General features: G+C 37.0%; 1 protein-coding gene across 2 annotated transcripts in view; it reads left to right on the top strand.

Annotated features, from left to right (window-relative positions):
- Positions 1-24201, top strand: part of SMAP1 (small ArfGAP 1) — a 197196-nt gene that overhangs the window by 166464 nt on the left and 6531 nt on the right. For both annotated transcript variants that reach the window (XM_011957035.1, XM_011957034.1), the window contains exons 7-8: positions 5861-5951; positions 21109-21233. In XM_011957035.1, coding sequence (XP_011812425.1) covers positions 5861-5951; positions 21109-21233 — 216 coding nt within the window. The remainder of the gene's footprint in view (positions 1-5860; positions 5952-21108; positions 21234-24201) is intronic.

Raw genomic sequence — 24201 nt, 5'->3', positions numbered from 1 at the left:
GCTCTGTCGCCCAGGCTGGAGTGCGGTGGCGCGATCTCCACTCACTGCAAGCTCCGCCTCCCGGGTTCACGCCATTCTCCTGCCTCAGCCTCCCGTGTAGCTGGGACTACATTTTTAAATCTAATTTTTGATAGATAGAAATTATTCAGCAAAAGCCACTATGGCGTGGGGAAGGAACCCTGTTAGGAGATTAACCTTTACCACAATAGCTACTTACGGAGCCTTTGGACAAATCATGTCATTTAATTTCCTTAATGTTAGAATGAAAAAGTTGAATGTAATACATTTTATGTTTCTTCTAGTTCTAAGATTCTAGGGATATTAAAGGAAACTGATTATAAATAAACTAAGTTATAATTTGAGATGTCAGTTTTTAAAGAAAATTTTGAATAATTACCACTAGAACTTAGAAAATTGTATAGCTTTCCTATTGTAGTCTATATTTATGCTCTTGTCTACATTAACTGGCAAGCTGAAGAATAGTGAATCACCTTCTAGAGGCTCAGCTGTTATGTCTGTTATTTAAAGGTCTAGGAAATGGTGGTAAATGTAGGAGTTGGAACCTAAATAGTTTTTTATTCAATTATATTCTGTGGGGTAGCGATAATGAATCACAAAAAGATTGGGTAGTGAAGATTCTGCTAATAAAAGCTTTAATAATTTGAATGAGACATCTGCTCAATATGAATCTAAGGAAATTACATTTTATAAAATTGCTTTATCTAAGTAGACTTATGTTCTTGCTTGTTAGAAAATTTTGTTTAATAAATTATAGATTGCCTGATTTTATCTACCCACGGTTGACTGCATTCTTCACTTATTAAAAGACAAATTTCCTATGCAATGTTTTTAATAGCAGCAGAATTTAAAGTGGAGTGAGTCCATATGTATTGCTTGCCATGTCTGAACTGAATGTGAGATATCAAAAAGATGACAATTATATGAGGGGATGTGTGGTCATCAAGGTAGTAATTTACTGTTATCACACGCCAGTAATCCCTGCCCGTAAATCCTAACAAGACAGTAGCATTTTTATTTTTAGATCTTCCAAAATTTGGCTTTCAGGTAATATTTACTTTGTATTTATATGATAGCTATATTTTAGGTATCTTAAATAACTGTATCTTGTAAGTCTTTGCAAAGTACAATACAATTGGTGTGCTACAGAACAAAAGTACAGATTGATAGTTTATGTATTCATGTTTGTTGTTTAAAGTTTACAACCTTTATGTCTTGAAAATATTTGATAAAAACGACTTCTTGTGTTATAGGCAAACCTGGAAAAAGTCAAACATGTTCTTGAAGATTTTTCCATTTTAGAAAAGCTTTTCAGGAAGACATAATCTATTACACATACGTCTGTTAACCAAAATGTTTAATTGGAATACATTTTGGAAATCTGCTGTTCCTCTCTAGGAATTAACATTGGTGATTTATGTTGTAAAGAAAGACAAAGAGCATCAAATGTGCTTTACTGTAGAAACTAGACTTCAGAGTGGCCATGAGACAGGATTTTTAGCAGGATTAATCTGGATTATTTAAGTTACCTTGTTGCTAAGATATTGTCATGAGGGACAAGAAGAAAATTATTCTGGACTTCCTATCTTATTTCATGAGATTTGATTTTAATAATTTTAAATGTTTGATTTTTCAAATGCTGGATTCTTCAATGTGACAAAAGATAATTATTTCAGCTGTCTCTTCCTAGTCCGATATCTGAGGCCAGCCATGATTTTCCCCTTCAGTCAGAAACTGAATACCTGTCTTGTCAACTTTTAGAATATGGCGGTATTAGGCAGTCCTAGCAGTGGTCATGATATAATGATTGGAAGTAGTCTTTTCTTATTTTTACTTTTTTTTTTAACTTTTATTCTAGGTTTAGGGGTACATGTGCAGGTTTTAGTTATATAGGTAAAGTGCATGTCACAAGGGTTTGGTGTACAGATTATTTTGTCATCCCAGTAATAAGCATAATATTACCCAATAGTTTTTTGATCCTGTCCCTCCTCCCATCCTCCAACCTGAAGTAGGTCCCAGTGTCTGTTGTTCCTTTCTTTGTGTTCATGTATTCTCAATGTTTAGCTCACACCTATAAGTGAGAGCGTGCATTATTTAGTTTTCTGTTTCTGCATTAGTTCACCTAGGATAATGACCTCCAGCTCCATCCATGTTGCTGCAGAGGACATAATCTCATTCTTTTTTATGGCTGTATAGTATTCCATGTGTATATGTACCACATTTTCTTTATCCAGACTACTGTTGATGGACATTTAGGTTGATTCCATGTCTTTGCTATTGTGAACAGTGCTGCGATGAACATATGTGTGGATATGTATTTATGGTAGAATAATTTTTATTCCCTTGGCCATATACCCAATGATAGGATTGTTGGGTCAAATGGTAATTCTGTTTTAAGTTATTTGAGAAGTCGCCAAACTGCTTTCCACTGGACTAATTTCCACTGGACTAATTTACATTCCTGCCAGCAGTGTATATGTGTTCCCTTTTCTCCACAGCATTGCCAGCATCTGTTATTTAAAAAATTTTTTTAATGATAGGTACTCTGACTGGTGTGAGATGGTCTCTCATTGTGGTTTTGATTTGCAGTTCTCTAATAAATAATTAGTGATGTTGAGCATTTTTTCATATACTTGTTGGCTACGTGTAGTGATGTTGAGCATTTTTTCATATACTTGTTGGCTACGTGTATGTTTTCTTTTGAAAAGTGCCTATGTCCTTGCCAGTTTTTTAATGGGGTTATTTGCTTTTTGCTTGTTAATTTGTTTAAGTTCCTTGTAGATTCTGAATATTAGACCTTTGTCGGACGCATACTTTGCAAATATTTTCTCCCATTCTGTAGGTTTTGTGTTTACTGTTGATAGTTTCTTTGGCTGTGCAGAAGCTCTTTAGCTTAATGAGGTCCCGTTTGTCAATTTTTGTTTTTGTTGCAATTGCTTGTGGAAGTAGTCTTTTGATAGGCTTTGCCCACCTTAATTTACTGGTGATAGTATTGGGTTTCAATGTACAATGTAATGGAATAAAACACAGCACCTAGATATTTAAAAAATTTTTAAAGAAACATTGAATCTATGTGTGTGTGTGTGTGTGTGTCTGTATCTTTATTAGGGAATTGCATGTTTTCAGGTTTTTTGGAACCTTCATAATGGCAGTGTATATGCAAAGATTTTCTTTATTCCATCTCAGTTTGTTTTGTGCTGCTGTAACAGAATAGCACAGACTCATTTATAAACAAAAGAAGTTTATTTGCTCATGGTTCTGGAAGCTGAGATGTCCAAGAGGACAGCTCCAGCATCTGGTGAGGTCCATGATGCTGTATCATCCCATGGTTGGAAGTTGGAAGGGCAAGGGAGCACTCGAACAAGAGGGAGCCAAAATTGTTTTTCTAACAAACTCATTCCCTTGATAACTAACCTATGCCTGTGGTAATGATATTAATCTGTTCATGAGAGTAGAGCCCTTCTGACCTAATCTTCTCTTACTAGGCTCCACCTTTCAAAACTGTTACATTGGGATTAAATTTCCAACATGTGAACTTTGGGTGACACATTCCAACAACAGCATCTCCTGAGTCTATATTTTTAGTTATTATTACTCATCTAGGACTAGGAAAATATGTACTTACTTCCTGTCATTTTACACAAAAATCTGTAAAAATAATTTTAATATAAATAAGAAATAACTTTCAATTTTTGTTACAAAGTCTTTCAAGAAAACTGTATAGAATATTAATAACTCTTAATAGATATTAAGCTCTAAAAGGTTAAATATTTGTTACTCTATCTAGAATTTTAGGAAGTTTCCTTACCTATGTAGTTTGTGCTTTGGTGTATCTGTCCTTAAATGTTTTAAAAATAAAAATAGTGAGGTTAATTTCTTATGTTTACAATTATCAATGAAGAAGAGTATCATTTGAATTTAATCTTTGTAGCTTTCACTAATATATATATGAAGACGTATGTAATGTATATACTATGAAGACATAGAAGAGTAATCTCTAAAATCACCTTTGCCACACATTGATGTGTTCAGGTTATGGCCTCCACAAGATTCGATAATGGAGGGATACAAAGTAGATTTTAAAGTGATCAGTCCTTTTGCTTTTTTGATTTGTGGGACAACCTTTCAGATGCCAACTCTAAGGATAATTCATGTCTGAATTGTTGAAATCCATCTAGTGTAGCCAACTCTGCTTGGAATGATGGGGTTTAGGGCATAGACATTTCTCATTCATAATTTGACCCATTGTAGGAGCAAAGGAGCAGACTGTCTTTAGAGCAGTGTTTCTCAGCCTACCACTCTGCTAAGAAATACATTTTACATTATGATCCAGATTTGTGCTCACATGTGTGTACAAATGTGCAAAACAACAATCTAGGAATATTTACCTTTCTTTTATGCAGTGTACTCTGTTTTCTATTCTGTATCATTTTTATATGCCAAAAAAATGTTTAGTTGTGGCCCGTAAAATAGATTTCAAAAACTGGTAGTGGGCCCCACCTGCAATTTGATAAGCTGTTTAGGATTCCCCTTATTCTTGCCTTAGTGTTTCTCTTTACTTTGCACAGCTATACATATGTTCTCATTTATACAGTTTCCTATGGACATGGTTGATGATTACCCATTTAAATTTGAAATGTTAGGAACATGAGAAGCTTTTAGAACACAGATACATGTGTGAACATCTGGAAGGAAAGATATTTTCCAAATTGTTTGCAGTAGTTCTGGGGGTGGGAGGTCGGGATTACCAGAGGACCTCTGCATTGCTCGATTTGGCTTTTTCTTTCCTTTTCAAACCATGACAGGTAGTTTCATACTCAGCAGTATTTTAAAAGGTAGTTTTAATTTGGTGACAGACGCCTTATAAACCAGAGTTTCTTATAAATATTATATTTAAAAAGTAATTAATAATGTAGATTCAGGAAGAAAGTATATCAAATACCATTTCATTAGGCTTTTCTTGCTAGTTGTGTCTCATGTATCATACAGTGTGTGGATGATGGGTCAACAGTATGCTCATGAAGACTCTGAGGCCTCGCCAGCCTCAGCTAACAGGATGTATTAGTCCGTTTTCATGCCGCGGATAAAGACATACCTGAGACTGGGCAATTTACAGAAGAAAGAGGTTTAATTGGACTCACAGTTCCGTGTGGCTGGGGAGGCCTCACAATCATGATAGAAGGCGAGGAAGAGCAAGTCACATCTTATGTGTATGGCGGCAGGCAAAGAGAGCTTGTGTAGGGAAACTCCCCCTTAACATAAACAAATAGCACAGGAAAGACCTGCCCCTGTGATTTAATTATCTCCCACTGGATCCCTCCCACAACACATGGGAATTATGGGAGCTACAAGATGAGATTTGGGTGGAGACACAGAATGAAACTGTATCACAGGAGTACATTAGTAGTAGCTAGGAAATAATATGAAATGCATTTCTTCAAAATGTATAATTTCATATAAAAGATGGGAATTATGGGATCTACAAGATGAAATTTGAGTGGGGACACAGAAGTACATTAATAGTGTCCAGGAACTGATATGAAATGCGTTTCTTTAAAATGTGTAATTTCATATAAAAGAGCTAGTAGTTAAGGACAATTATATTAAGAGTTAAATCGTTTTATTCACGATTTTGGGGTCCCGATATGTAAGGACTGTCATTGCAACTTCAACAGTCATGTTTACTTTTTTTTTTATATAATGAACAATATTCTAGGTTTTATTATACTGTGTTTCATATACTTTTGTACACTGTTTATCAAAAACGTGTAATTAATTGGGGCTTGAAATTTTGTTAAATTTACTTAAGAAAAATTAATAAATCCAATTATTTACTTTAAAGCTACAGAAGAAAGAAGAACAGCAACTGGAACCTAAAAAAAGTACCAGCCCTAAAAAAGCTGCAGAGCCCACTGTGGATCTTTTAGGACTTGGTAAGTAATAAAAAATAAAAGGTCACTGCTAGAGTTACAAAACAATTGAAACTTTTACTTGGAGTGAATATAATGGCTTTATCTTCAGTATGCCAAAACGTACCTATTAACTGAATTTGAAAATGGTATGATTAGTTTGCTAACTTCCCACAAAAAGGAAATCTTTAATAATAAGCTGGTGTCTGTCAGCACTGTCTTCACTGAAATACAAGTAATGAGTTCCTTGGGGAAAAGAAGATACCACAGTAATCTTCAAAGGCTTGGTAGATGTGACATTTTAGCGCTTATAATAAAGAGTGGATTATTTTCTCTTCTCTGACTCTCGAATTTTCAGTTTTGTGGGGCATTTTTCCCCTTAACAAAATAATTCTAGGGTAGCCTTATTGTAAAATGTGTTGGTTTAAAATAAAATTTAGTTTTGGTTAACTGAAGCAACACATTTTGCATCCAAATCTAGTGACTAGATTCATATAACTTATTCAATGATAATGAGAAGTGCTCATTTTAATGTACTGTTTGTTCTTATGGCTGAAAGGTATATGTTGTCTGTGTGGTAAGTAAGCAGGCCTTCATTCAAGGGGTGTTTATATTGTGCTTATCTACAAATATTGTTAGCTTCTCTCTCTCTCTCTTTTTTTTTTTTTTTACATTTTTTTTCTTCTAAAAGAATTGGCTTGATAAAAGGTTACTTTTAGTAATATCTGAGCCTTGGCACAGGAATAATTTAAATCTTTCTCTTTGTTTAGTTTGGAGAAAGATTGAGAAGGAAAAGAGTAAAAGGCAGTTAGTTGGAACAGTTGAACTTCATATACTGCTTTTCAAAAAATTGATCCTAGTTGTTATTGAGTAAATTGTTGTCTGTTTTAAGAATTATAGCTGAATGTTTTATTCATTTCTTAGGAAGCTGGTACATCATACAAATATACTCCCTGGAGGTACAATTCTTCTGTGATGGTAAAAAGTTGTATATTAGAAATATAAAAAATAACTGTAATTTTGAAAATAAGGCTTCAGTCCAGGGGCTGTAAATACAATTATGTTGAATTGTAGTCCTCATAATTTCTTGTTTTATTTCCTTTACTGTAAATGAGAGAAAAAGAAAAAAATTATTACTAAAGTAAAAAAATATCTTAGTAAAACTGTAGTATATCTTTGTCTTCACTGCAGCATTCCTTTTCCAGTCTGCATTGCCTGGTTTATTAGTTTATAACTTAGAAATATAAAATATAATCTAGGCCTGATTCTTATCTTACACACTCATTCCATTCAACAAATAGCACTGTCTACTGTGTGTCAAGGTACCATTGTAGACACTAAGGAGATAGATCTGAAGAGGACAGACTACAACTCCTACCTTCTGGGGCTTTCATTCCATCTGGAGAGACAGTGAATAAACAATTAAATAAAATATATCGTAGCTTATAGGTGGTAAGTACTATAGATGAAAGAAAACAAAAATGGATGGTTGTAATTTTAAATAGGGTGGACAGGGAGGCATTCACAGATGTCTTATTGGAGCAAAGGCATGAAGAAGGTCTGGATATCTGGATCTGTAAGCAAGAGCATTTTGAGAAGAACACAACAGATGCAAAGGCTCTTCAGTAGGAGCCTACTTGAAGTGTGCAAGGACCAGCGACGATGACAGTGTGGCTAAAGTGGAATGATCTTGGGGGAGAATAGTAACAGAGGAGACAAGGACGGAAGGGGTAGGGAGGGTGCAAGCTGACTATAACAGGACTTTGGTTTTAACTGTAAGTGACCTGGAAACACATTGGAGGAATTTGCTGAAAAGAAATAATCTGACTGTAGTATTTAAAGAATTATTGTGGTGGTTGTGCTGAGACTAGATTATAGTAGGGCAAGGTGGGCAGGAAAGGGTTTTTTTAAGGATGACATTACAAAATGTTTAGTGTTAGAAATGAACTTGTAGAGAGGTAAATCTGATACTTTCAGGACAAGGACAAATTGCTCTAGCAGTGTCCTTGAATAGCCCAGAGTGGATGGGAGCTAGTCGACAAACAGTATGAGTGGCCTTTGAGGTACTCCATTATTGTTGGAATGATACTGCATAGTAAATAAGCCTAGGTTTCAACAGCTTACAACATTAAATGTCTGTTTCTCTCTTTCTGTGGGTCAGCTAGGGCAGCTCTACTATAACTTCATTTGATACATTTTCTACCTTCCTTATTATTGCGGGGCACTGTTTACCAGCCATTTCACTATTGCATGTGTTTCCTTATCTTCTACCACCTTGTCTCAAAGTCAATGCCACAGATTTTAGGATTTGGTTGTGGCAGCACCCCTCTTGTATCAGTTTCTAAAACAGTCAACTCTTGCTGTGCGTGTTACATGGAAAACAACTCCAAAATTTCAGTGGCTTACATCAACTAACATTTATTTCTGTCACTCATGGGTTTGTAGGTCTGCTAGGACGTCGCTCTTTTGGACAGTGGGACAGCTTCAGGAATGAGGGAGTTGTAGCAGCAGGGAAGAGGAAGTGTCTTACCCAGAGCACATACAGCTCTTCATATCTGCTGGTTATCAATTTCCTAAACTATTTTAAAAAATATTTTCAGACTTTTTTTAAAAAAAGCTGTGTTACAGCATAAAATTTGAAGAATTCATGAAAGTCCAGGAGACTACAGAGAAATCAAATGTCTCTTTCAGCTCAAAACAAACAGTGATTCTAAATGTGGATTGATGATTGGTGTCCACCTCGGGCCTCAGGCTATTTATCTGCTCAGAAGCATGCTGCTGTCCTCTAATGGGATCCTGGTTTTCCCCTGTAAATTGAAACACAGCGCGAATTGTGGGGGTAGGTGCCTTGAAGTATGATTTATGGTAATGCAAAGATGACGGCATATCTTTGTATGAGTGAGACTAGAAGAGACATTAACTTAAAACCTTTCCAGTAAACCTGCATGGCGATAGTTCAGTTACACAGCTACGGATCCTTGGGACTCATGCCTTCTTTATCACTCTTAACAGTTTCATAATAGCGTAATACTTAAGACTAGTTTTAAGAGATTTGATCTTCCCTTTAAATGGGACTTTAATGAACCTACTTTATTTTTTGTAACCCAGTAACTCAGGTAAAACCTTTCTTAAGCTCACCTTTCCTGATCTACTACCCATTCAAAGTTCAAACATAAAATGCTTTATATTATATATATTTTTTAGCAGAGATTGTCCAATTTTTTTCCAAGAAGGGCCAAATAGACATTATTTTTGGCTTTGCAGGCCTTATGATCTCTGTTGCAACTAGTCAACTCCCATTGTAGTGTGCAAGTAGCCATAAACGAACCTGTAAATGAATGAGCATGCTTATGTTCTGATCAACTTTAAAAACAGGCGTGTGCTAGGGTTTGCTCACCCCTGCTTTATGTTCCCGATGGTACCTACAAGAGCTGCCTCATATTTAGATATTAATTCATGTTTGAAAGCTGTAGGACTACTATTTATTATAGTACTCTACTCTCTAATACCACAAACAGGGTGAGATACTTGAGATGCCTCCAGTCTTAGAAATTACCGAGGGCCTTGGGCCCCTCTTGACTAAGTGCCAGATTGAATAATCTCTGAATGTACCAGATTTGAATCAAATACAGACATATCCTGACTTGAGTATGCACGTCCTATGTGAAAATAGAATTAAAATCAGCTTCTAGGGTTTGTTAGAAGAGTGCTCTTCGGGTCCCATTACTTGGGAAGCTAGTTTAGGACTGTGAATTATACTGTTAGGCTAGTGTCTATTCTTTGTTGTTTATTAGTTTTAAAGATGATAAAAATTGACAGACTGCTTACCAATTGGTTAGGACAGTTCCCCCAGACTAATGCTTCTGTTCAGTGGGGCTTATTTTTGGAGTGTGGGGGCCTAAGACTGCCTCTGAGAATAAAGTCTTCAAGGGCGAGCGCATGCTTTGGGCATAAGGCTTGAGAAGAATTATAACTGGCCTTGGATGTGACCCTAGAGGTTTCAGTTCAACCTCCCATTAACGGTTCCTGCAGGGGTTCTGTTTTGTGGCCATTGTGTATCACATGCACACTGCAGAGCAGCCTGGTTCCTTGTCGGGAGGCATTATCCACAGCCCTACCAGGAACAGAATTGTATGTGTCAGGGGTGCACTGCCAAGGATGTCTGGGGTGACCTCATCCTCTCAGTGCCCCAGAAAGCATCTCACAAAGAATCAAGTCATGATCTTGGTAATGAAAATCTAGCTCAGGGGTGTACGCTTGAGTTTCTATTTTGGGCAAGTTGATGAGAAAAGTTTGTAAATTTTAGTTTCCCCATTCATGCTTGTGTTCAGGAAATAAAAGCTTTAACATATGACAGTGGTCAAGACAATGCTAGTGAAATTAAGCCATCAGTATATAACCCATTTTATTATTAGCAACATATACACAGTTTTATATGAGAGAGATGAATACAGAAAGTACTCTACTTACCTTTCAAGCAGAAAATTCCTACAGAAAAATTTCTGGCCATTTCTCAAAGCCGCCCATGTGCTATAAAGCAAATTTGGGAATGAACTAAGTAAAAGAATGCCAGATTTAGCAGCAGTGGTCCTGGTGATCCGTAGTTCCCAGTGGACCTGGAAAGCTGCTGGTGTCCTAGAGCTACCTATTTGACCAGATCCAGAGGACGTTTGTGTAGTTGTGTGCACATCCTCCTTTTCTTGGAGGAGGATTGAAGGTGGGGAGGACTACAGCAGAAGTGCCCAAGAAAATTTCATAGTCTCTTATGTTTTTCAGATATAGTTTAAAACCTGATAACAACTTGATTGCCTCTGCTCAGAAAAGTATACTCAGTGAACTATTGTTATGAATTATTACTATCCTTTCAAAAAGGAGGTCTTAGGGATTGGTTTATTCTTACATAATCACACCTGCATAGGAAAGAAAATGCAGTTACATAAATATATTGGTGTAAGGTAACTAGCAGTGGGCAGATACTTGCAAGTGGTCCTGAGTCAGTACCAGGGCAGTTGGTGAACTGGCACCTGGCACCAGAAAGAGGTGCCGTTGGGGGAGTTGATGATATCACAGACTTTAGAAGAGAGCAAGAAGGGACAACTTCTTGGAAACAGCCCAGAACCACCAGAGAATGTGCTGGGGGATAGGACAAAGAGGAGTAAAATTGACCTCTGAATGAGGCAACTTCAAACTACAAGTAACAGGAAGCCTGAAAATGGCGTAAACAGAAGGACATCTAATTATCTCATTCGAAGAGAAATCTGGAGACATGGTGGTTTGGGGCTGTGCAGTGGTGGAACGGTGAGTGCAGGGAGCCAGGTTCCTCTTTGCTTCTCCTCATTCTGCCACCCTCATCACAGTACTGGCTTGACTCTGGAGGCTTGTCCCCTTATGGCCAACACATGGATGGTGCAGCATCCTATCCTCATAGGACCACGCCTAAAGGATGGCTTTTCCTCACCAGTTTCTTTTCTCAGGAGGAAAAACTTGCCAGAAAATTCCCCAGCAGGATTCCCAGGGTACGCTTGGTCAGAATTGGATTGTATTACCTCACTCTAGTTGCAAGAGAAGCTAGGAAAATAGTATTCATCCTGTAGAGTGAAGTAGGCTTTGCCAGCAAGAAGCGCCCAGATGGGGCTTTGGTAGTCTGTGGAATCTGGCACAGTTGCATTTCATCCTGACAGCAGCTCTTTAGGGTACACACCCACACACACTTTTTCCTTTTTTTTTTTTAATTAAACTAATAATAATAAAACTAACAACTAATAAGCTAACAAAAATTAATTTCCAAGGCATTGCTGCTATACAATAGAATTAGGATTCAAACCTAGATCTGTTTAATGCCAAAGTCTAATTTCAGCTCTTAAGATAAACCAAAGCAAAGCATCTAACCCAAGTATTAAATTATCTTATTATGTTAATAATCAGATACTGCTAACTGTATGCCAGGGGCTGTTTTGAGTGCTGACAGATATTTATTTATTGAATTTTTGCAACAGCTCTGAGATTGATGAACTATTATTATTTCCCTTTTATAGATGAGAAAACTGAGGCACAGAGAGGTTAAGTGAATTGCACAAGGTCACACCCATGCAGATGTAATCTACCGATGGTAGATTACAGAACTGGGATTTAGACTGAGTAGTCTGACTTCAGGGCTCATATTCTTAACACTGTGTTGAGCTGTGATAGAAAATAAAACTCTAACAGGTGAGATTATGCTACACAAAATAGACATTGGACCCATTCATCAAATCAATAGACAGCAGTATTAAGTCGTGGGGGCGTGATCCTTGGTTTAGAGGTAGTACCTGTGTTTTGTCTGCCCTCTAGCAGCTTCGTCTGGGAAATGGAAATAGGAACTCTTCTGTAGCTGAGGGCCAGAATAAATGGTGTGCTTTATGTGAAGCACCTAGCACAGTAACTTGCACACAGTCCTGTACTGAGACTATAACCTGAACACCAGGTCATGGGGGATCACCAAGAGGTAGTACAGGCCTTTGAAGGAATGTGTGGAGAAGGGACTCAAAAATTATGCTGAATAACACGGAGTAGGACTCCTGCTGGGTTATTCCTTGAATAGCCACTACCATTAGAGAGAAAGAGGGAGATAGAGGGAAACAGTGATTACAAAGCATAGTCTGTGGCCTCTGATGGATTTCCAGCTGACTAAAAGAACTGAGGAAATTGGGTGGCCTCAGGAATCTAGTTTATCACTATTTTAAACATTTAGAAAGAAATTTGGTGTATACAATTTGGTTTCATATTTATATATTTCTTGTTTCTTGAGGCCATAAAATGGTGCAGTGATTTGATATATATTTATTTTTTAAGCAATCAGTTCTACAAAGCTTCCTCCTGATACCACTTCTCAGCTATTTCAGATAGCTCTAAATCAGTATGCGTGTGTGTGCACACATGTGTGCATGTGTGTGTGGTGTCTTCTGAAAGACAGTAGCACCATGGGGCTCTTACCCTTACACAGCATCATAGTGCCTGTGCATAAGGGAATCCCCTGCTCAAAAGTTGGCTGGTTTGTAGAAATGTGTAGTAGATTTCCCTGCTGGTACAGTAGACTGGCAGTTTGGTAGTGGCTTGAAAAGGTAGGGCCAAATACAGCAAGAGGATTAGGATTATCTTTTAAGACCATATTAGTCATTTTAGCAAATTAGCCTAAATACTATTTAACTGTATGAAAAATTAACTGAAAAATAAAAATAAATAGCTCCACTTAGCTCTCAGGCACACTTAAAAAAATTGAAAACAACATAAAGCTTAAAAATTTTAATATGCTTCAAATGGACATTTATGACTTGAATTTACTAAAATAAGACAGACGTGAGTTGATTTTACAAATCAAGTCCTGTGTTTTAATATAAAGGAATTCCAAGTAATAATAAAAATTAAGGATAAAACTTTAGATGGTTTCTTGAGTAGAAAATAAACAGGGTTCTTTGATCAACGTGAAAATTTAGAAAGCTTTAAGGGGTTTTGCCATTAAAGAGAGAATCACTGAATATCGTGGAAGCAGCCTTCTTTAAACAGTGCTGTTTCCACTTCAAATTCATCACTGCTTATGATGACGCCTGACTAGTTATGGAAGAATTAGATTTGGGACTTTTTGTTGTAGCAAGGGTGTACTAAAGGTATAAGGTTCATGCTCAGTCAAAAATGGTAATGAAAAACAGCCATTTACTTATTACATTCTTATCTGCCTTAAACTAGATTAATAATACATAAAATCTCATGTTGCTTTTTGACATTTTTTCTTATTTGTGCAAATAGATTATGACCAGCTAATGCCTCTGACATTCAAGTAAAGGATGAATTCAATTAATATTTATTGAGCACCAGCAGAGTTCATGGAACACTGGTAAACACCAGAAGATGCAGCTCTGTGTGTTTATAGTAGTGCCAGAGGGGGATGGGGTTGCCATCCAGAAACTGGAAACTGGAAGACAGAATTATCATTGAGGGAAAAGATGGGATTATCTAAGAACAGGTTGTGAGAATTCAGTTTGAAATCTGGATTAATGCTAAAATTCCAATTTAAATTATATTTTCCTTAATTCAGAGGTTGATTTTTCTTGCTGCTGCTAGAGGAGAAGAAAATAAGTTTATTTTGTGCTATGCAAACTTATTTCAAGTATAATCTAATGTTTTATGGAGGTCACCTTTAGAGTGAATAACAGTTGGAAAAGATAAGCAGATACCCAGATAAATTTTAGAGCTTTTAGAGCCATACCTTTGTAGAGGATATTATGATTTAAAACCCATCTGTATCTTATCATAGGGCACACAAGTGCTATGTTAGGACAGTTGGAACAGATTAGCAGGAGGGTAAGATATGGCTCCGGCCAGTGAGGTAGCAGGTAGAATAGTCCTGTGAGGTGCTGTGACAACAGTGATGCACAGAGCTTTGGACAGAGAGGCGTTGGAGACACATTTATGATTGAGAGAAAGAATTCCAGCCTCACTGTACTTGTTAACCTGGAAAGGGGAAGCCCTGGTGTAGGGATTCTAGTTAAGAAGCACTTGTAATCTCACAGGCAGATAGTTGCATGGAAGCTGTGTCTATGAAAACAGAGGAAGAGGAGCCAGTCCAGGATATTGGTAGCAATGGCTGGGGAGTCTTCAAGGAGAATGTGGCTCTAAACTCTTAAGAGGCGATTTTCCAGGAGGAAGGATCAGCTAGGGCTAAATGTGCTGGTGGTACGTAGGATGAGGACTGAAAAGGATTTGTAGCCAGGAAATTGCTGGTAATTTTCAAAAATAGTGTCATTATTTCACTTTTCTCCCACAAAAGTAGGATCACCTGAACTACTAATTGTTTTCCACCATGGCTCTGCTGTCACCAAGAAATCCTCCCATAACCTGTGTTCGGAAAGCATTTCAATTAATCATTTATTATTTGCTTTGCGCCAGGTATTAAATTAAGGGGGCAGCTGCACTCTTCCTGGTGACGAAGCAGGTGGGACTGTTCATGGGCTCTGGGCTATGAAAGTGGTGCCAGTGGGGAGTAAAGAGGCTTCTGGAGTGCTGGGGCATGCCTGTTCAGCCTAAGAACATTCAGATGCCATAAAAACTAAAAGTGAAAAGGATAAGATGCTTGGGAAGGCTTCTACTTTGCAGCCCCTGGATTAGCGGAACATTTGGAGGCAAAGTTGGTAGGCCTGACTGAGTAGTTGTGGGTGGTATGGCCTACAGTTGAGGGGGTGTGGGTGTTGTGGACTCAGGAGTCATCCTGTGCCTCAGAAATGAGCTTGGCCAAGTACTGTGCCTGGGCTGGGTAGTGAATCTAGCCCCTGCCCTCAGGGCACTATTTTAGGGAGGTAGGTCAATTTGTAACTCTGGGTAGGGAATGGGCACCTGTTTCTGCCTGAGAATACCGGGAAACATTTCTCAAACTGATTAGAGCAGTTGAGCTTTCTGGGTGCACCATCGAGACCCATGTTGAAGTCCTAGGGTTATTGTGCAGATTCCCTCCAGGTGAGGTAAGGATTAAACTGAGAAACTTTATTGATCAGAGTATCTGGCACATAGTACTTAAATAAATATTAGTGTTTAAACATGTATTAAAATATGAAGTGGTGTATTCTTATTTCCTTTTTGTTTATAAATTGTCATTTAGAGGCACTTGGAATGTGTCAAGGGGAAGACACTGTTGTTAAAAATACTTTATTTACCTTATCTTCATTTGGATTATTGGTGTCAGATGAATTCTGGTATAGTTACAGTTAATAGAATCAGCCGGCTCACTTACCATATTGAGGCTTTTTAGGTGACAAGAGACTGGCCCTCATGACTTTGTCATATTTGAAATGTTAGCTCTTTCTAACATCTCTCAGTGTCATGATGTGAAGTGGGCCAGTGAATGCATGCATGCTGGGCATGCCTTCTGTTCTTGGAAGTTGTAGCACTGATTTTAACAATTTTTTTCTGCAGCTGAAAACATTTTAACCTTTTCCTGTCAGTTTCTCATATGTGGGCAGTTGAAAACATTCATCTACCTGTTCAGTTCCCAAATAAGACACTAGCCTAACATCTTAAGGTAATGAAGAAAGAAAATACTTACCTACAAGCTACTTAACTGTAGGTTTGATGTCTTGCTTTTAAGATTGAAATCCCATCTTCATTTTACTGCATTGTCCTAGTTTCTTCTGTTTGCTCATTGCCTTTTCAAGGGGTCCTTTGTGCTTCATTATCATTCTTTATGATATTGTTCCCAGCTGAATTTCCTCCATTTGCCCTAGGCTTTTCTTGTACTCTGGATCTCCCATTATTTTTATTGTCCACCAGCTACTGTTTCTGCATACTAATTAAAGGGGAACTGCTGCCTCCTGCTGCTTCCACCATCATTCTGTAGCCGAGCAAGGTGCATGTCTACGGAGAATTCCGATTAGTTTTCACAGACATCCCCTCATCTCATAGAAGGCACTGCGTGGTCTGATGTTCTCTCTCCCCTGAAAGAGGAAGTTTCCGTGTGTGTGTGTGTGACTGTATATTTGTGTGCATGCACCAACAAGGTATAACCCATGCTGATTTAAATGTTTTTCTTACATTATGGTGATTTACACTATTTAATTTGAATAAGCCTTATACTTTCTAAATGTTACAGTTAATTATCTGAAAAACTGTTGTCAACATCTTGGTATTTTCTTGATGTTGTGGCCTCTGAGCTTTTATTAATCAGCAAAGACCATGTTATTAGTGGGCCCATGATCAAAAGGATGCATGTAACTCCCAATAATTTGTGAATACTCTTAGTTGACAAAGGCCTGATTATATCCCACAGTTGCTTCCGGGAGCCCAGTTTACTCACTGAAGACCATATCCACCTGAATCCCTCCCTATAAATTGAAAAGATACTGGTGTCAGTACAGGACAGTGGAGTGGGGACAGGATGAGGCAAATGTTGAGTATGGCACTGATTGATTTTTGGGCTGTTTAACTGCTTCTCAAAGTTAGTACAAATAATTATAAACTATTTTAAAGTTTTTAAATTTTCAGAACTTTAAAGTGATTTATTTATAATTAGGTGGAGTTGAAATTACATGGCTTTTGATGAAATGTGGTTTAAAGAAAAGAGCACTAGCCTAGGTGTGAGAAGACTCTGTTCTAGTACAAATTTTTCTGCTTAAAAAGGTGAATGACATTGAGGAAGTCTTTTCATTGCTCTGTGTCCTAGTTGGTGTAACTGGAGATAATGGAAGGAGATGCCCTTCTCATCTTGCATGGGGACAAAAATGATAACATGTAAACATTCTTTAAAAACATCCAGGATGAATGTGATATTTATAATGATGGTAGCGATAATGAGTCTTTAATTGTCCTTTTTGAACACTGAAAATTTAAAACGCAATGACCTTCAAAATGAATTGAAGCAATCCCTTTTAAATAATGTGTTAAGCAAGCCAAATGTTGTAAGTAAAATTGGCAACCATTGAAAACTCATTGGGAACTTGTATTTACCAATTTTGCAAGGCTGAGAAGTTTTCATTTCATTTAAGAATTTGTTTTTTCAACAATTCTGTGAATGCATAGCTTTGATAGTAACTAGAAAAACTGATGGCTGTGAAATCCAGAACCCACCATTAAGGTGGGTAACCCATCACATGGGGAGAAGATGGAGTAGCGACAAAAGAGGGGCAGGTATGTTGCAGATGGTGAGAGCAGAGAGCAATCACCTATGCTCATCACAAGGATGCTGTGTAGAGAAAAATCTTGGTGAGGTCTGGCAGAAAGTTCCTTACCTCAGGTTTTTGGGGGATATGAGAAAGTCTTCCTTAACCAATTGAAAACAGTGTCAGCCTTGCCACAAAGATTGCTGTCCCTAAGCAGGTGCTTCTTCTATCTCATTCTAAAAAGGATTCCAAGTCCCTCAGACTTACCTTGTGAATTGACTTCATGACGGCTCTAATAACCATGGTGACTGGTTACAGAGAGATCACAACTTTGTTGTTTGTGTGAAATGCCAGAAATTTCAAGAGGCTAGTTTTAATATAGTAATAACAATAATAAAACACATGGAAAGAGAATATGGATTTGTTCATAGTGCAGTGGTAAAAACAATTCAAGTTACATTTCAGTGAAGGGACATGAGCTGTGTAGACTTTATATAGAGGAATGTGGATGTCCACCATTTTGTTTTTAATGGTGAAAATCTGGAAACTACCTAAATTCTCTTGAGTCACACATTGAATAAATAAATTATTAATAGGCACATGCAGTATCACAGAATGCAAATCCCCTACCTACACATACATAATTTATATAAAGAAGACTATTTTTGTATGATCTTATGTACATTGTTTTTAAAATTGTGGTAACACAACACATAAAATTTATCATTTTAAATATTTTACAATATATAATCAGTGGCATTAAGTACATTCACATTGCACAACTGTCACCACCATCTATGGTGGGTATTTTTAGTTTCTTCATTTTTGCATGGTTTGAATCTCTTACAAGAATGTGTTGCTTTTACAGTAAACATTGAATAAGATTACAATCTAAGACTTTGCTCCTGCTCTGTGATGCTGGACAAGTTAGTAGTCACATATGTGATACTAAAGGGGGTGAAAGGTAAAATAAGACTTCAGAAACCAAATAATATGCTGTGTGTTGTTTTGCGGGTTAGAAAATACATTGCTAGATATCAAATGTGGTTTAGATTTGAAAGTGTAAGTAAATATTCTGAGTGGAGTCTAAGGTACTAAGTAGAACAGACTTAAAATTTCTGAAAGCTGTACAGTTTATAAAAGTAATAAGACATAGCATTGGCTTGTAGTGGATGAACTTTGTGATTCTCACTAAGTGCATCCTGGGCACACTGGTGTTCTGTGAACATGTGCTGTGGTAAAAAGCAATTGATGGTATTTTCTCAGTTCGCCAAAAAATCAATGGGATTTTCTGATGTTAAATTTTTTTTGCCATAAATTTGTCTGATTTTGTTTACTACTACTAAATAAAGTAAAAAAAAGTGTAACGGAAAAACTGGAAACAGTTGCTTATATTCAGCTTGTCACCATTTTTTTTCCTTTTATTTTGGTTGTAGTTTACATTGTTTCAGAGGACACATGCTTCTATTTGAGTTTAAATTTTATAAACATATAAAATGTTTACATATATAAATATATATACATTTTATATATAATAGTTATATTTTTAACTAATAAAGTGCTTCCTCAATTCATGTGATAGAATGAAACATGTCTAGTTGATGATGATGTTTGCCCATCTCCAACTCTGTAGCTCACAAGGCAAAGCACCACTGGCTTATATGTCATTATTATTGGACTTTCTTTACTGAAGTGTAGATACAAACAAAAAAGGTATTCCTTAGTTGTGTTTTTAAACCTAGAATGCCTTGTCCCTTTAAAAATATCACTTTATTTCTGGCTGATATTTATATAATGTACTATACATCATGTAAATGGGGTATGGAATGAACTAGAAAACAAATTGTCTCTTTAAGAAGATCTAACTTTAAAATGAATATTGCCATTTGAAAGGGTTAGAAATGAAAAAAATTATTTTCATGTATGAGTCTTAATTCTTTAATAGTTGTCTCAGTTTAAAATTCTATATATTACAAATTATAATAATCTACATACATTGTTTTATTGCTTCACCTTTTAATTGTCCATAGTACTTGATATAGATATAACATGTATAATACATATCAATACATTTCTTTTAATGGTTGTGATAATGTGATATCACTGAAAATGACTTGAAAAATTTGCAGTTGAATAACTTCCAAATTAACCTAATTTGGACTTTACACACTCTTTTATAAAATAAATAGTAAAAAATATTTTATTTTGGTTATGTATTAATAATTCTTTGTAATTCACTGAAGCTTAAACAGGGAAATAAAAAGATACCAATTTCTGTAGTTATACTTGGAAAAAGACAAGAACTCTCTACGTTTCTGTAGATTGTGGTAGAAATATGAATGAGATGGTAGATCCTCCACTGAATTTGTTAATATTTGAGTATCTACTTTGTGCAAGATATCCCATTCATTGTTGAAAAGGTTTTTAAAGATGATGGATTTCCCTTTGATGAGAGTATGGTCTATCAAAGAGAGATCAAATGAGACTGTAAATTGTTAAGATAGAAGATTTATTAGGCTATAACTCTCAAGAGGCTGGAGTTGTGATGCTCTGAACTGTTACTTGGTTGTGGTTACAGAAAACTGAACCCTGTGAGATGTTCCAGTCCCGGAGTGCTGTGCATGCAAACTCGACCCACAGCACTCCACTTCAGCTCCTGCCCCCAGCCCTTATAAATGTTCACCAACATAAAAAGGGGATATAAAATAAGCCGGTTTTGAATTTTTGAAATTACAGTTTTAAAAACTGTTTTTTAATTTGAATTTTAAAGTAGGAAGCTCTGTCAGAGTCCCTTTCCTTGTACAGTGCAGTGGCTTGGTACAGCCATCACTAAAAGTGGCTGTGCTGGAATAAAGAAAGGATTTATTTTGGAGTTCTATGGATACTTCCTGTAGAATCAGTTTAAGTATTGTATGTATGTTTCCTTTTTTCTATCTAGTTTTCTTCCATGTTGTGACTTCAAAACATAACATTTCATCAATGTTATTTCCATGGTAGGTAAAAAACTTACTTCCATGGTATAAATCATCAAAGCTTATTTCCATGGTAGGTAAACATTATATTATCTCCAAACACACACACCCTCACACATACATTTATGGAGAGGGATTATTTATAAGAGTGTGGTATCAAATTTCACCTTAGCCCTTTACCTCAAAAGTAGTTTTTACCTCATAAGGTTATGAGGATTGAATGAGTTGATACATGTAAAGTACCCAGAACAGTGCCTGGCATATAGGAAGCACCATAAAAACCTATGATCTTATTTTAAAAATTAGGGTACAAAATAATGTGAACAGTATGATACCATTGGTTAAAAAGGAGGTTTGGATATATACCTAGAAACCAATGGATAAAGAATATTTCTGGGGGAATCAACAAAACTGGAAATGGTTTCTTTGGGAAAGGGGATACTGGGGTGGGTAGAAGGAGAACAAATGTTTTACCAACTTTTGAACTGTTCTTTTTTTTTTTAACCATATATCAATTTTTAAAATAATGCCATGTTTCAAGTAATTTAAGATACTCTACTTTAAGACAAGAATCTATATTCTTTTCAGATGGCCCTGCTGTGGCACCAGTGACCAATGGGAACACAATGGTGCCACCCCTGAATGACGATCTGGACATCTTCGGACCGATGATTTCTAATCCCTTGCCTGCAACTGTCATGCCCCCAGCTCAGGTATGTGATAAGAATATGGTTTTATATGGTCGCTGCTTATTTCCTTTTTGAAAAGTTTCAAAATTTCAATTTTGGAAGAATTGTTTCTGAGCAGTAACTGATTTAAAAGTCCCCTGTTCTTTAGGCCAGGGGTTTGCAAACTAAGCCAGCAGCTTCTTTTTGCAAATAAAGTTTTATTGGCACACAGCCGCTCCCACTGATTTACATACTGTGTGTGGCTGCGTTCCTGCTACAAAAGCAGAGTTAAATATTAACAACAGAGACTGTATAACCCACAAACCTAAAATATTCACTATCTTTAAAGTTCTAACCCTAGCTTTAGGGAAACAACAGTATTTAGAATGAACAAGTGGAAAAACCCTGACTACATCAACTTCCCTGAGATCAACAAGGTCACTTACTTCAGAGCTTTTAAAACTGTGGGTGTTTGTAAATATTAACTGCAGAAGTTCTAGCAAATTCAGTACTCATTGTCTTTTTAAAATGAAGGTAAATTATGTTTTAACTTAGCCTTAAAATCTACCTTGCTTTTTTTTTTTTAAGTGATTTTTTAAAAATCTAGAACAGTAATAATAATTGGGAAATTTTTTAAATGTTAATGGTGAAGAAATTTTGAATTGCCTTCTTAACAGTACATGGAATTTCTGTAACGTGAACTATATGAAATTTCAGGAAACAAATTACTCTTAAGCTTACAACATCAAGATTCTATTTTAAGTTTATACTTTACAAATAACCAGTTTGTGCAGCATAATTTTTGAGATAAAATATTTCCTTTTCTATAGAAAAACTGAGTCAAATCTGAATTGTTCCGGTAGACAGTTTTAATAAGAAAAAGTCAATGTCTTATAAGAAGACTAGTAACACATTTCTGTTGCACATATTGTAATTGTGATATTCATTATATAGTTACCATTAGAATGGAACAAGTAGATTTCTTAGGAATAATTAATTTAAATGGATCTTTATCGAAATTGTCTGCAGCAGTAGTGTTTATTTTCAGCAAAATAGCTTACTTTATGGCTTTGCCCCTTCTTCACCTCCTATAACACACATAAGAAAGAGAGACAGTATTGTTACTGTTGTTTCAATTAACATTAATTACTTTACCAATTTGTACAGACATAGGTGTACATATGACAAAATTGTCTAATATTGTGTCTTTGGAAAGAAGTATTTAGGATATTTGACAATCAGAATGTGAAAAGTAATTTATTTTTAGTCTAGCATTGTAGTACGGCTGTTACACCTGCTAGACTTATTTAGCACTGTCACTGGGGTCTGACAGTTGCTTTGCAACTGCTTAGAGAGTTAGACTCCACCTCTGAGGTTTCAGCGTACTTCACGTGTTCTGTTCTGTATTAAAGCAGCAAGTAGAACAATGCAGACTTCATTTAATTCTTAAGCACAAGCAGTGCCATGACAAGGAGTGTAGCCTCTGGCTTTAGGAGGGGTGGTGGCTGGCCTTCAGACTTTGGGCATTCTGAGCAGTACCTGGTAGGACATAGGGTTAATTTTTAAAATTATATCTAATATTTCTTTTGGAACATTGTTATGTTGAGCCCTGTGAAATATTTGGTGAACAGTAGTATCTTTCATCTAAACTTCATGTAGAGATTAAAATTCAGACATATTTGGCCGGGCGCGCTGGTTCACGCCTGTAATGCCAGCAGTTTGGGAGGCTGAGGTGGGCGAATCACCCGAGGTCAGGAGCTGGAGACCAGCCTGGCCAACATGATGAAACCCCGTCTCTACTTAAAATACAAAAATTAGCCGGGCATGGTGGCAGATGCCTGTAATCCCAGCTACTCAGGAGGCTGAGGCAGGAGAGTTGCTTGAACCCGGGAGACAGAGGTTGCAGTGAGCCAAGATCGCGCCACTGCACTCCAGCCTGGGGGACAAGAGCGAGACTTCATCTGGGGAAAAAAAAAAATTCCAGACATATTTTCAAAATAATGTCTTTGAAAATGGGGGATGGTGCTGAAACTACAGATTTTATGCATATATTGCTACTATGTAATTTACTCGTTTTGGTGGGTTTTAATATGTGAAATTGAGCTCAAACTAGTTTTGGACACCAAGATTTTGAATTCTTCTGAACCCTGTATTCTTTCACTCTTTGTGTCATTTTCTGAGTATATACAAATTCTAGTAAAAGATTTTCTAACTTATGAATATGAAGTAGATTGATTTTACCATCTGCCTTACCTGTCTGGGGTCTAGTCTTTCTTAAAGGGGGTTAGTTAGAAATACTTAATTGACGGCCGGGCGCGGTGGCTCAAGCCTGTAATCCCAGCACTTTGGGAGGCCGAGACGGGCGGATCACGAGGTCAGGAGATCGAGACCATCCTGGCTAACACAGTGAAACCCCGTCTCTACTAAAAAATACAAAAAACGAGCTGGGCAAGGTGGCGGGCGCCTGTAGTCCCAGCTACTTGGGAGGCTGAGGCAGGAGAATGGCGTAAACCCGGGAGGCGGGGCTTGCAGTGAGCTGAGATCCGGCCACTGCACTCCAGCCTGGGCAATAGAGCAAGACTCCGTCTAAAAAAAAAAAAAAAAAACTTAACTGACAAGAGTGTACATGTGTTTTGGGGGCTGTAGGGGAACAGTTCCAGTCTTCAGTGTTGACATGGAGAAACCCCTTTCCTGTTCTGTCATATACATATATACATATACCAACAGTACCTAGACATACACAAGGGCTGAGTCCTGTTTTTTCTTGATTAAGCCCTTGGGTCCCAGAAGGCCAGAGAGCCTTTGGTTAGATGCTCTGCACTTCCTGAAGTGTAAAATGAGAGGCAGAAATTGTTCTCCTTTTATCTTGGGGTTGCAGTGCTGGTGAATGGAGCACCAAAAAGTAAGTGGACGTTTGAGGGCTTACTAGTCCTGCTGATCAGTTTGGCTGTTTTTAGACTGTGTCCTTGTGGAGGTAGATGTTTCATATTATGATGTTTACAGTATATGAATA

This window comes from Colobus angolensis, unplaced genomic scaffold, assembly GCF_000951035.1.
Source record: "Colobus angolensis palliatus isolate OR3802 unplaced genomic scaffold, Cang.pa_1.0 Scaffold431, whole genome shotgun sequence".
Taxonomy (NCBI): Eukaryota; Metazoa; Chordata; class Mammalia; order Primates; family Cercopithecidae; genus Colobus; species Colobus angolensis.
The sequence above is the reverse complement of the archived record's forward strand: the minus strand, read 5'-3'. Positions and strand labels throughout refer to the sequence as shown.